At 41.9% G+C, this 12,470-nt stretch overlaps 1 protein-coding gene across 3 annotated transcripts in view; it reads right to left on the minus strand.

The window, feature by feature from the left end:
* Positions 1–313: 313 nt before the first annotated feature.
* The window catches only part of LOC124802567 (probable aminopeptidase NPEPL1), a 49,877-nt gene continuing 37,720 nt past the window's right edge, over positions 314–12,470 (minus strand). For all 3 annotated transcript variants that reach the window (XM_047263436.1, XM_047263438.1, XM_047263437.1), the window contains exon 10: positions 314–716. In XM_047263436.1, the coding sequence (XP_047119392.1) occupies positions 573–716 (144 nt within the window). In that variant the 3' untranslated portion in view covers positions 314–572. The remainder of the gene's footprint in view (positions 717–12,470) is intronic.

Below are 12,470 nucleotides of genomic sequence, written 5' to 3' on the forward strand. Positions count from 1 at the left end.
ATATCCCAATGACTACAGTATATTTTACATAAAGAATTAACTATGTGAGAGTTTTGTGCAAATAGTTGTTTGTATTTGTGGGATATTGGCCAAAAGTGCAACCACTGTTTTTTAGAGTGTGAAACGTCCTTTTTTTTGTTGATTACTGTTCGAAGGATAAAACTAACTTGCATATTCTGAACACAGGCATGTGCTGTACCTGAAAATCACTCCTAATAATATCCTAAGTATTTCTGCTGAGTAATCAGACATCGCAAATAGCCTGGTATACAAGGAGTGAGGAGAACATGGAGAAACAAATAATGCCAAAGACTTTGGAGAGAAACTTTTAATTCCTTGTTAAGTAAAACCCAAAATTAGAGGAGCACATGCAATACACAAATTTTGGCTCATTTGTAAGCAAAAATACAAAGGTCGTGCTATATTAGTCAATGCCATCTGCCACATACAGTACACACTGATTGTGAAAATAGTGATTAACACAATACAGCCAGCTCTTTACACATGTTAACAAAACAGGCAGTGACATCATAGAAAAGAATTAATACAGAGGACCATCCATCAGTATTCATTTAATTTCTTCTTATCTTCTTTGTACCACAAACATCATCTGAAAAGGCTTTTGATGGTGCAAGCTGACGCAGCAGCGCATCTTCTGAAAATCCACCAAACAATGTAAGCAAGAGGGCAACTCCATAACCAGTGGCACGTTCACCCTGAAAGACAAATGGAGCTTTACAAACCAGTTTCAAGAATTTCTGAGGCTGAAGGTTCTTTGTATTTTGACATTATGCAATTAGGACATATTTCCTATACCAATATTATGATAAGAGTAATTCTGATTTCCAAATAATCATCTTGATTTGAATAAATTTACAGCAATATTTGCACATTTGGTATTTCCTCTAATTGTTTTGTTAGGTTATACACCTACATATATGCGTTAGTTGCATAATTTAATTTTTCTTTCCACTCCATTCATGAATGAAAAATGGCAAGATTGACAGCTTGTACGGTTCTGTGCATGCCATTATTTGCCTGCAACGTATATATGGGCTAGATGTGAAACTGGCTGAGGATGATTTGTTCTTTTGGACCTAAAAGAAAGTCTTTTAAGAAGGTGTACATTATCTTTAAGTGTCTGCCAATTAAGATTTTTCAACATTACTATTACACTGCTATCTTCTGTGCACATACCTGACGTGCTCTGTTGGTCGGAAATGATGTAGGTTTTCTTATTTACAAGACAGTCCATGTGATTATTCTGCTTCATATCTACATCCACTTCCTTAATCTGCAAACCTCTGAAGTGCATGGCAGAGAGTACATCCCACTGTACCAGCTATTAAGGTTTCTTCCTGTTACTCGCATATGGAATGTGGGAAGAATAATTGTCTGATTGCCTCTGTGCATGCAGTAATTATTCTAATCTTATCCTCATGATCCCCATGTGAGCAATACATAGGCTGTTGTAGTATGTTTCTAGAGTAATCAAGTAAAGTATGTTCTCTAGGTATTTGTTGCACCCAAATATTTGTAGATAGCTGACTCATTCATGTCCTCTCTTACTGCCTGTGCTATTTCACCAGCAAGTTGTATAACTAACATGACCTCCCCACGCTATGTTCCTGTTTTTTATTCTATTTGCATCTTAAAAGTGGCTGGTAGCTGATTTTTATAACTGCATATTTTCATGACAGAGAATGTTGTAGAAGGACAGAACTCTACAAGGTGGCCAATTTCAGACAAACGCTTTCTGTGTAGTGTTCAACACAAATAGCCAAAGTGTGTGCAGCGCACAGAGGCTTTGAAGGGCACTGAGAGTCTGAGCAAAGGTCACAATAGAAAAGCCTGTGTTGCTGGGTGTACTCTGTGGCCTGATATTGGGCGAAGAGCTCTGCTGTAAATACTGAGCAGTGTGACGGAAGCCTATACCGAAAAATGTCAGCGCCAATGACGAAGGCACACCCAACACCAAGGTCACTCTGAGAGCTATCAGTGTACACAATGGTACTATCGCGAAGGTGCATGTGAAGGTCATGAAACTGAAGGTGATAGAGTGAGGCTGGAGTAGTGTCCCTAGGAAGTGAATGAAGGCCAAGGTGAACACAGGCCACCGCATGAAGCCAAGGTGGTGAAGGGTTCACACCCACCGGGAAACTTGCAGGTAGCGTGAAGTTAAGCTACCAGAGCAAGAGCTGAAAGCGAATTCCAGGAGGTAACAGAAGAGGGACGCAACCCATACTGGCGATCAAAGAAGCTATCAAAGAAGGAGGCATAGGATGGGTGGCCATGGATGGCAGACAAACGGCATGCATGCCTGCTGGGGAGAAAGTCATGGCAGTAGGACAGTGGTAGTTCAGCAGCTTCTGTGTACCGACTCTCAACTGGGCTAGTGCGAAAGGCGCCAGTGGCCAAATGTACGCCACGATGGTGGATAGTATTGAGATGGTGTAAGAGGGACGGACGAGCAGATGCATAAACAAGCACCCATAGTCTAGTTTCGCATGGACAAGGGACCAGTACAAACAGAGGAGGATGGTTTGATTTGCACCCCAGGAAGTACCGTTGAAGACACATAGGACACTGAGGAAACGTGTACAGCAGGCTGCCAGGTAAGACACGTGGGAGGATCAAGAAAGTTTCCTGTCGAGCATGAGCCACAGGAATTTCGTTGTTTCAATGAATGAAAGAGCAACAGGCCCAAGATGTAAACATGGTGGGGGAAACCAATTACACTGCCAGAAATTCATACAAACGGTTTTGTCAGTGGAAAAACGAAAGCCATTGTTGATGCTCCATGATTAAAGACAACTGAGACATCACTGAAGATGCCACTCAATGAGACAGGTATGTGGAGAACTGCAATATATGGCAAAATTGTTAACAGAAAGGGAGCCGGATATACCCAGTGGGAGAAAGGCCATTTTAGGGTTAATAGCGATGCAAAGAGGATTACACTCAAGACGGAACTCTGAGACACACCATTTTCCTGGATAAAGGTGTCCGACAAGGCAGAACCCACATGGACCTTGACAACTCGATCTTTTAAAAATTCCTCAAGGAAACAGGGCAGGCGACCATGGAAGCCCCACATGCAGAGAGTATGGATTACACCAGTCCTCCAGCAGGTATTGTAGGCTTTCTCCAAATCGAAGAACACGGCCACAGTCTGGGATTTCTGAAGAAAACCCTTCATGACAAGGGTGGACGAAGTGACAAGATGGTCAACTGCAGAACAGTGCACTCGAAATCCACATTGTGCAGCGGTGAGTAGATTGCAAGACTGGAGCCACCATACCAGCAGGGCATGAGTCATACATTCCATCACCTTGCAAACACAACTGGTGAAAGAGATGCGGTGGTAGCTAGAGGGAAAGTGTTTGTCCTTACTGGGCTTAGATATGGGTATGGAAGTGGCTTCATGCCCGCATCTGGGAGATGTGCCCTGTGCCCAGATGCGTTTGAATATATTAAGCAGAAATACTTGTACACAAGAGACAGGTGCTGTAACACCTGAATGTGAACAGTGTCTGGCCCTGCGGAGGAGGATTGGGATGAAGTGAGAGCATGATCTAGCTCCCTCATAGCAAAGGCGGCATAGTAGCACTCACGATTCTGAGAACAGACGGGTATCGCCCGAGCCCCCACCGCTCGTTTCCAATGGAGGAAGGCAAAATGATAGTAGAAGGAGCTTGAAATTTCCACAAAATGGCAGCTCAAGGTGTTGCAGATTGCAATACGGTTTACAATGACGTTGTCTGGTACTGTCGGGCCAGAAATTAGCGAATGTGTTTTGGTCCCAGAGAGCTGTTGGCGGAGGTTGGCCCACACATCAGAGGAAGGGCTGGAACTAGTGAATGAAATCCAGCTATCCTGAAGAACGCGATGACACTGCGCAAGCATCTCATTATAACAAATGAAGTTTGGAATCGTAGGATGATATTTAAAAACACAAAGTGTGTGTCTCTGCATGCGAATTGCATCACGGCATGCCTCAGTCCAACAAGGGACTGGGACATGGCGTCGTAAAGAGCAAGTGAGAGGAATGGAATATTCTGCAGCGGTAAGGATATGTCTGTAAGATATTCCACCTGGTCATCACAACTGGGGAAATTTTGTTCATCGATGGTCACCAGGGAGGAGTAAAGCCACTTACTTGTTGGCCTTAGCAAGCTGCCATTTGGGTGCGCATTAAGGTGGGGTAGGAGTCAGGAAACAGATAGCATACGGAAAATGGTCACTTGAATAGGTGTCAGAGAAAACAGACCACTCGAGACGATGTTTTGCTCCTATGTTAAGGCAGAAGAGTTTAAGTTGATTAAGGCCAGCCAAGAGGGCACCTCTCCGACAGGTTCAGGGGGAACCTCAAAGGGAATGGTGCGCATTACAGTGACTGAGCAGCAGAAATGGGTAAGGTAGCTGCCCAGTAAACTGGAGGAAGTGTGCCCTGGTGACATCAAAAGATGGAGGGATGTAAATGGTACAAAGGGAAAAGGTCAACCGAGGAAGGAAAAGGTGAACTGCAAAAGCTTGAAGGCGAGTAGTCAGGGAGATGGGCTGACTACGAATGTCATCCCATATGAGCAGCATGACACCCCCAATGAGATGGACCGACCTCAGGGGGTAAGGTCAAAACGGACTGGGAAGAAATGTGAAAGCTCAAAGTGGTCATGAGGATACAATTTTGTTTCCTGAAGGCGGAGTACAGGTGGACGCTGCAATTCTAAAAGCAACCATAAATCCTCTTTTTTGGATCGAAGGCCATGAAGGTTCCACTGGAGGAGAGTCATGATGAGGAAAAAATGAAGGGGTGTCACCTCAGCAGCTGCCGAGAGCCAGCCTACGAAGACTTGCTGCTACAGGGTACAGAGGCAGGAGGATCCTGCTCCCTGGAGGTCCACACAAGTGTCAGCTTTCTTGTGCTGTCGGCCTGCAGAGTCCAATGCAGAAAAACGGTTGGAGGTGTGCACCGGCGACATGGAGGTGAAGGTATTACGTGGCGACACTGTCAAAGATGATCTTCGAGTTGGTGAAGGAGAAGACTGTTTGGCTTTGTTGGACTTCTTCAAGCCTTTCCAGTTAGCAGAGGAAGACTTGGTTGTCAGCTGGCTGGTGGGACATAGGATCTCTTCATGGGAATATTCCTTCCATCCTTTCTGGCCTGCTGATTGTGTAGCTGGTGACTCTGACCCATGAAGCAAGCATTTGATAGCTTGTTGCACAGCTGGATGAGGGGACGGCGATGCTACCGTGATACTGGGCAATTTCGCCACCTCGGAGCTGAATTTGAGGTCACGTCTGCGTGGCCATATTCTTCATGGAGCAAGATGTAGGAAGAACAGTACTGAAAGTGCCAGACAGTATAATGCAGGGTTTCGGACTAGCCAGCATCTCGCGACTGACTGGGTAAGGCACATTTTCCTTTACCCAGATCTGTTGGACAGCCCACTCATCAAGATAATAGGACAATCTTGAGAGAAGGTACGTGGTTGCCATTGCAGTTGATACAGTGGGGAGAAGGAGGCGGAAAATCGTCCTCATGCGTATCCCTACCACAGATTACACATTTGGCTGGGTGTTGACAAGACATTTGAGTGTGGCTGAAATGATGACACTGGTATCAGCACATCAGGTTCGGAATGTATGGTCGGACTGTGATAACTTCATAGCCTGCTTTGATCTAGGACGGAAGCACCACCCTATCACAGGCGAGTAAAAGAGTGGGTGTGGGCACTAAGGAGGCATCTACCTTTTTCATTACCCGATGGACGGCAATGATACCCCAATCAGAGAGGTATGTTTGGATTTCAGCCTCGGTCAGACTGTAGAGCAGCTTAGTGTAAATAACACCACGGGAAGAATTCAGAGTTCTATGGGCCTCAACATGAACAGGATAGCTGTGGAGAAGCGAAGCGGCAAGCAGTAGTTCTGCTTGAGAATCAGAAGTAGTCTCTAAAAGCAAACTGACATTCCAAAAATGAAAGCAGGATTGCTCAGAGCTGGCAACTGCATCAACACCTTTCTGAACAATAAACGGATTTACCATTGCGAAAGACTGACCGTCTTCAGTATGTGAAACCACGAGGAACTGTGATGCAGATGGGAGGGTCTTTGAATCGGGAACTTCATTCCATTTACATTTGGTAGATGAGGACTGCAAAGATGATGACTGGCTGATTGCCAATAAATCCCCCACGACTGCCAGCGTCTCCGATGGTGTGCTCCTACCAACCGGAACGCCCCCTTCACAAGGGGGCAGACCCGCCTCAGGTGACTGTTCACACCCCAGGCCACACCTCCCGAACACCTGATAAGAGGGACCTATCAGCAATTTGGGAAGGTAGCAGCCGTGTGAACCCTACCTGTTGAACTGGGGCTGGAAATTATGCGTTATCCAGTCACCAGTTACACATTATACATGTGGGCAGGCCTTCAGGACCACACAGGGAGGAAGAAGAAAAAGAGGAGCCTCAAATACCGAAGCAGAGGAAGGATAGGAGAAGGTGAACGAAGAAAGGAAAAGGGAACGAAAAACAGTGGTGAGACTTCTTACGTCAGCTACAGACAATGTGCAACATTCCCAAAAACGCTCCTGACATGTTCCCCAAGGGAGAGAAAACAAATAGGAAGAGGATAGACATGCAGCATGGAAGCAAAAAGATGCTGCAAAGGCTGGGGCCCTGTGGTAGCTAAGCACAAGCCCGCCAAAGAGTGGCGAGCAGTTTGACATCCAAGCAGTATGACTCTGTCCCCAGCTTTATTCTTTGGTCAGCATTATATCTTTGTACATTTTTCCTATTTTATGTGCACAAACAGTATAATTTATAAATCACTTGAATAGTAGCATCTTGTGTGAATACACTGCCATTTTCATGCATATGACAGCTTGTACCATATAACTCTTTCCATTCAGATACAACAACATTATGAAAAGATCAATTACTGACAATATAATGTAAATGGATAGATAAAAAAATCTGTTCACCATGTGGCGGCAGGGAACACACACACGATGGTTTAACTTTTTCAAGCTTTTAGAACCAGTGGATTCTTCTTCTTCTTCTGGTAGAAGAGTTGAAGGAGAAGGAGAAGGAAGAGGGGTACAGGAGAAGGATGGAGAGGTTTAGGGAAAGGGGTACAGTTCAGAAAAGTCACCCAGAACCCCGGGTCAGGGGATACTTACCAGATAGGATGAGAAGGAAAGACTGATTGTTGGGGACTGTAATGGATAGGATTTGAAAACCTGAGAGCTTAAAGGTGGAAAACAGGGTAAATATGCAAGACACAGATTACTACTAAAACATTGTGCATGAGTTAATAAGAGTGAAAAATAGGCAGAAAGTGTATACAGGCAACACAGAATATCCTGTTGCAGAGCATGCTCTACAACATGACAGTCATGACCTTGGTGCCTGTTCCACCACAGGCGTCGTCTGGATTCTTCCTCCAGATACCTGTTTCTCTGAGCTTCACAGGTGGGAACTAGCACTACAACATGTCTTTGGTTCTCATCACCCACCTGGCTGTAACTTATGTTAATTCCTTCCGTCTCAGTTTTTTTTTTTTTTTGAGTAACTACTCCTTTCTTCACTCCACTATAGTTTTTTACATCTTTCATTTTCTGACCTGTCTACTTTTCGCCATTTCCCCTCCCACCTCTGTTACATACAATGCACTTAGCTTTTCACTCTTGTGCATGGTGCTGTAGTAGTAATCTCTGTCTTGCATATTTATCCTGTCTTCCACATTTAAGCTCTCATGTTTTCAAATCTAGTCTGTTGCAGTCCCCAACAATTAATCCTTCCTTCTCAACCCCTCTGGTAAACCTCCCCTGACCCAGGGTTCTGGGTGACTTTTCTGAACTATACCCCTTTCCCTAAACCTCTCCAGTCCTTTTCCTTCACTCCTCTTCCTCTCCCTTCAACTTTTCTGCCAGAAGGAGCCACTGGCTCTGAAAGCTTGTAAAGGTTAAACCCTTTTGTGTGCATGTCCTCCTGCCACCACTTGGTGAGTAGATTTTTTATCTATCCATTTACATAAAATTATGAAAAGGATAGATTTTTATTCACCATATAGCAGAGATGTTGAGATGCAGACAGTGCAACAAAAAGACTACTAAACACGCAAGCTTTCGGCCAGAAGGCCTTTTTCTGAAATAGACAACATACATACACATTCACACAAACGCAGCTCACACACCCATGAACACTGTCTGGTTGCTGGGGCTCCAAAAGCTAGTGTGTTTAGTAGTCTTTTGGCTGTGCCTGTCTGTGACTCAACATCTGTGCTGTATGGTGAGCAGCAATCTATCCTTTTCATAATACTGCCATTATTCCATTCCAGATTTTCCATTGTTTAATTTTTCATTAAGTTTTGTTTGTACTATGGTATTCCCATTTAATTTTTAACCCAAAATTAGTGATGTAACAAAGAAAGTCTAAGCAGAACTTAACTTTTACAAGCTTTCAGAGCCAGTGGCTCCTTCTGGCAGAAAAGTTGAAGGGAGAGGAAGAGAAGTGAAGGAAAAGCAGAAGAATTTGCCTTTAGGTGTCTGAGATGAAATGAAGCAAGCATGAGTCAGCTATTACTATTGATGTAAGGATTCTAGAACAAGCCTGCAAAGCAAGATCTGCCATCTGATGTACGATGCACATCAAAATTTAATTTTTATTTTATTTCCAACAATCCAGTGGTGCTATGGTTCTCTCTCGTGAAAACCAAAAATAATTTACTATGTTTCATCCAACTTCAGTGAGTCCCTCTACCAACAAACTTTTGATTATTTTAAATACATAATTTAACTTTCCTGGGCTAAAAGTTTCTCCACTAAACTTTACACTGATTGTATTTTCAGCAAAGATGACCATTTCAGCTTCATGTGCAGACAGTGGGATTTGTTTACCAATAATAAGAGTAAAACTGGAGTCAAAATTGACTGCTGTATCTTAAACATGCAATCTTATCTATAACATTAAAACCAGATGCACAGTGAAACTTGTTAATCAATACCGATATCTGTGTTCCTGCACTTCTTACACAGAAAAGCAAACACTAATACACAAAATGTATTATAAAGGTAAGTGAGACTGGTAACACTGCTACTTCCTCTCCGCATCAGTTATGCTGAATTGTGCCCTGAACTCCATACCTGGTTGAACTTGCTGCAGTTGCTTAACATTATGTTGAGAGCTTCTGAAATAATGTTTTACAAAAATAGACCAATAGAAATACGACCAACATTGCACTATCAAATTCTGTTTGAAGCCGTTACTGGCAGTTACAAAAAATTGCAAGGGACATGGGTATTTGGATGCACCAGTTCTTTTTAGGAGGTCAACAAATAGTGCGAGGCAAAGTGTGTGTAGGTAGACCATTAACTTCAAGAATGGATGATAATGTGGAAAAACTGAAGTGTCCTTTCTCCCTTTTCCCTAGCCAAACTGCAGTCACGACACTGTGTATTCCTACAGCACAATGTAGCCATATCTGTGTGTGTGTGTGTGTGTGTGTGTGTGTGTGTGTGTGTGTGTGTTAAAGCACTACACTTTTACAACAGATTTTATTCAGTCATAGTCCCAAAAGGTAATACAAATATTACCAGTTTTTGCCTATTATAGCCATCTTCACACACAGTAGAATTACAGTATCATTCCTCAAGAAGCAGCATAACAGCAACATACATGACAACAGCTCTTATACAACCTAGGGTAGAACAGCGAAAACCTTTTGGACTAAGGCCACAGGAACTCACCACTATCACATGGTTTTTGTTGACCTCTCCCCAATGGATACACATTCTTGTTCAGGTGAGAAAGGCCTTTCAATTAGCTATTAATGAAACTGATATATTTACTGTATAGTTCATCATGTTTGTCAGGACTCTGCTCAGGATTCTATTTATTGTGAAGGTAAATGACAGATTCTGTATGATGTTTGGCAACTATCCTCTGCTAGCTCTATGTTTTTATATGAATCTCCAAACTACAAATTGTCCATTACAATTTGTTTAGTAGAACAGTCAAAAATTTGAGCACATATTTATTGGAATAAGATCTGTACTGGACAAACAAGATGAGTCACTGCAATATTTAAAAGAGTAGATCTGTATAGAAAACAACACATTTTTTGGGTGTACATAACAATAATAAATAATAATAAGAAAACACATTGTCACAAGCCTACATATAATATGAAGTCTTGCATAGCACTATAAAGGGAAAACTGATTACCATTCTTAAAGAATTGGACATTTATGCTCATTGTGAACAGATTCCAAAGAAGTTTATCAACAAACCAGGTAATTATACCAAGCAATATTATTTATGAACTGTACTTTGAGATTGGTCAGCTTGGAACTGATTGGTAATGGTATATTCAATTGGAGCTACTTGTGGAGTGTTGTAAATGGCTGGTGTCCACGATGTCAAAACACCTGCAAGTGGCTCACAACATTACAGGAAATCAACCACCACTACAAGGCACATGATCCAGCAGCAGCAATGTACAGTGCTGCATCATTTATATTTTGTATGAAACTACCAATTACTAATTTTTTGTGCCTATGTGATTGTACTTTGACATTCTTTTAAACAATGGGTTAATATTTTAGTAAATGTTTTGTGTAACTGCCAACATTATAAAACAATGAGCTATAATTTTAATATTCCATTACACCAGCATGTTTTTCTGGTTTGTTTTAGAATATAAAATCTCCATTGAGATGTTCAGTTCATTGTTTTAACACAATCAGCTCCATATAACCCAATTTTACAGGGTACCACAGAAATGTTGCCGCTAACTTCTAGGGGAGGTTGGGCACATTGTTAGGATTGGTAACTGCATAGCAAGCTATGGCCACAAACATCAAAGGTGAGTGGTAGCAGATGTCGATGATCGGAAAGGAAACAAGAGACTGATTTTTTTGAAACTTTATTGGACATATGAGTACACATAGTGTATGACATGAATAGAGCTCTAATGCTCCAATTTTGCACTGTCAGATGCCACGCATGTCTGACACCGATGGAGTATTAACTGCCAGCCAAGCTTGAACATACCGGGAGTTTCTTTTTGATTGGAGCAGCTGTGCAAATAATTCTTGCGACGAGATCAATTTCAGACTCCACAGGATCATGATACATGAGAGGTTTTGTGAGTGCCACGGAACCAGTCCATTATGCCCAATCAACGAATGTGGGAATGACTTGTTCAGGTACCTATGAAGAGCCAATAAAAATGAATGCTTCTCTCTTGTATTGTTATCCTAATGAGTCTGAAATGGATCTCATCACATCATCGTCTGGGCAGCTGCTACAATCAAATAAACTCCCAGTGTGTTTGAGCATGTCAGGCACTTGATGCTCTGTTGGTATCAGTATGCATGGCCTCTGATAGTGCAAGCTTCAAGCATTTATTGTAGCATTAGAGCTGTATTCATGTTGTACACAATGTGTACTCATTATGTCCAATAAATGTTTCAAATGAATCACATACTCGTTTCCTTTCCGATCTTCAACAGCGTCAAACACGATGGAACGGTATTGTTTGCTGATGACATTAACATTCTTCTAAAAAAAAGTATTAGTTTCCACATAAGCAGAAAACCCAAAAATAACTCTTTAAAAGTGAAAGATGAGCTCACAGAATGTCTATCACAAACCAAATTTCTAGGGGTGCAGGTTGACGCACAACTAAAATGGACTGAGTATGTTACTGTCCTCGGGAAACGAATAGCTTCAGCATGCTTTGGACTTAAGACTAATAAATTCTGATTGAAGTAGCTCATGCACTAGAACAACTTACTTTGCATATATTCATTCTGTGATGAGTTATGGGATAATGTTCTGGGGAACAAATGAGCAGAACAGACAAACACTCTTTAAGCTACAAAAAAGGGCTGTACAAATTATGACAAAATGTAGCATAACTTGCTGCACTGAGCTGTTTAAATCTATGGGAATCTTGACTCTTTGATGTGAGTACATTCTGCAAACAGCGATAAAAAAAAACCAAACACTGATCAGTACACAATGAACAGGTCTCTACATGAACACGGAACCAGTTACAGACATCACACATCTCAAACACACACACACACACACACACACACACACACACACACACACACACAAAAGTGTGTGCTATATAATGGAATTAAACATGCCTTCAGGAATGACCTAAAAATTATTTGTTAGAAAAGTGTATTTATATTAGACTACCTAAAACAATGTGTAAATTTTGTTGACAATAATTCTAATAATTAATTACTGAAATTAAGAGGCATTTTACAACATGTTCAATAGAACAGTGAAATACAATGTCAAAATGGGTAACTCAGTAAAGCAAGACATGTCTGTATCTATTTATGTGTGTAATTGTGTATGTTTATGTATCTCTGTGTCTGTATTTTATGTATTTATGTGTTGACATATCCATAGAATTTACATTGTCTATGGATGGTTCAAATG

Source organism: Schistocerca piceifrons, chromosome 6 (genome assembly GCF_021461385.2).
Source record: "Schistocerca piceifrons isolate TAMUIC-IGC-003096 chromosome 6, iqSchPice1.1, whole genome shotgun sequence".
Taxonomy (NCBI): Eukaryota; Metazoa; Arthropoda; class Insecta; order Orthoptera; family Acrididae; genus Schistocerca; species Schistocerca piceifrons.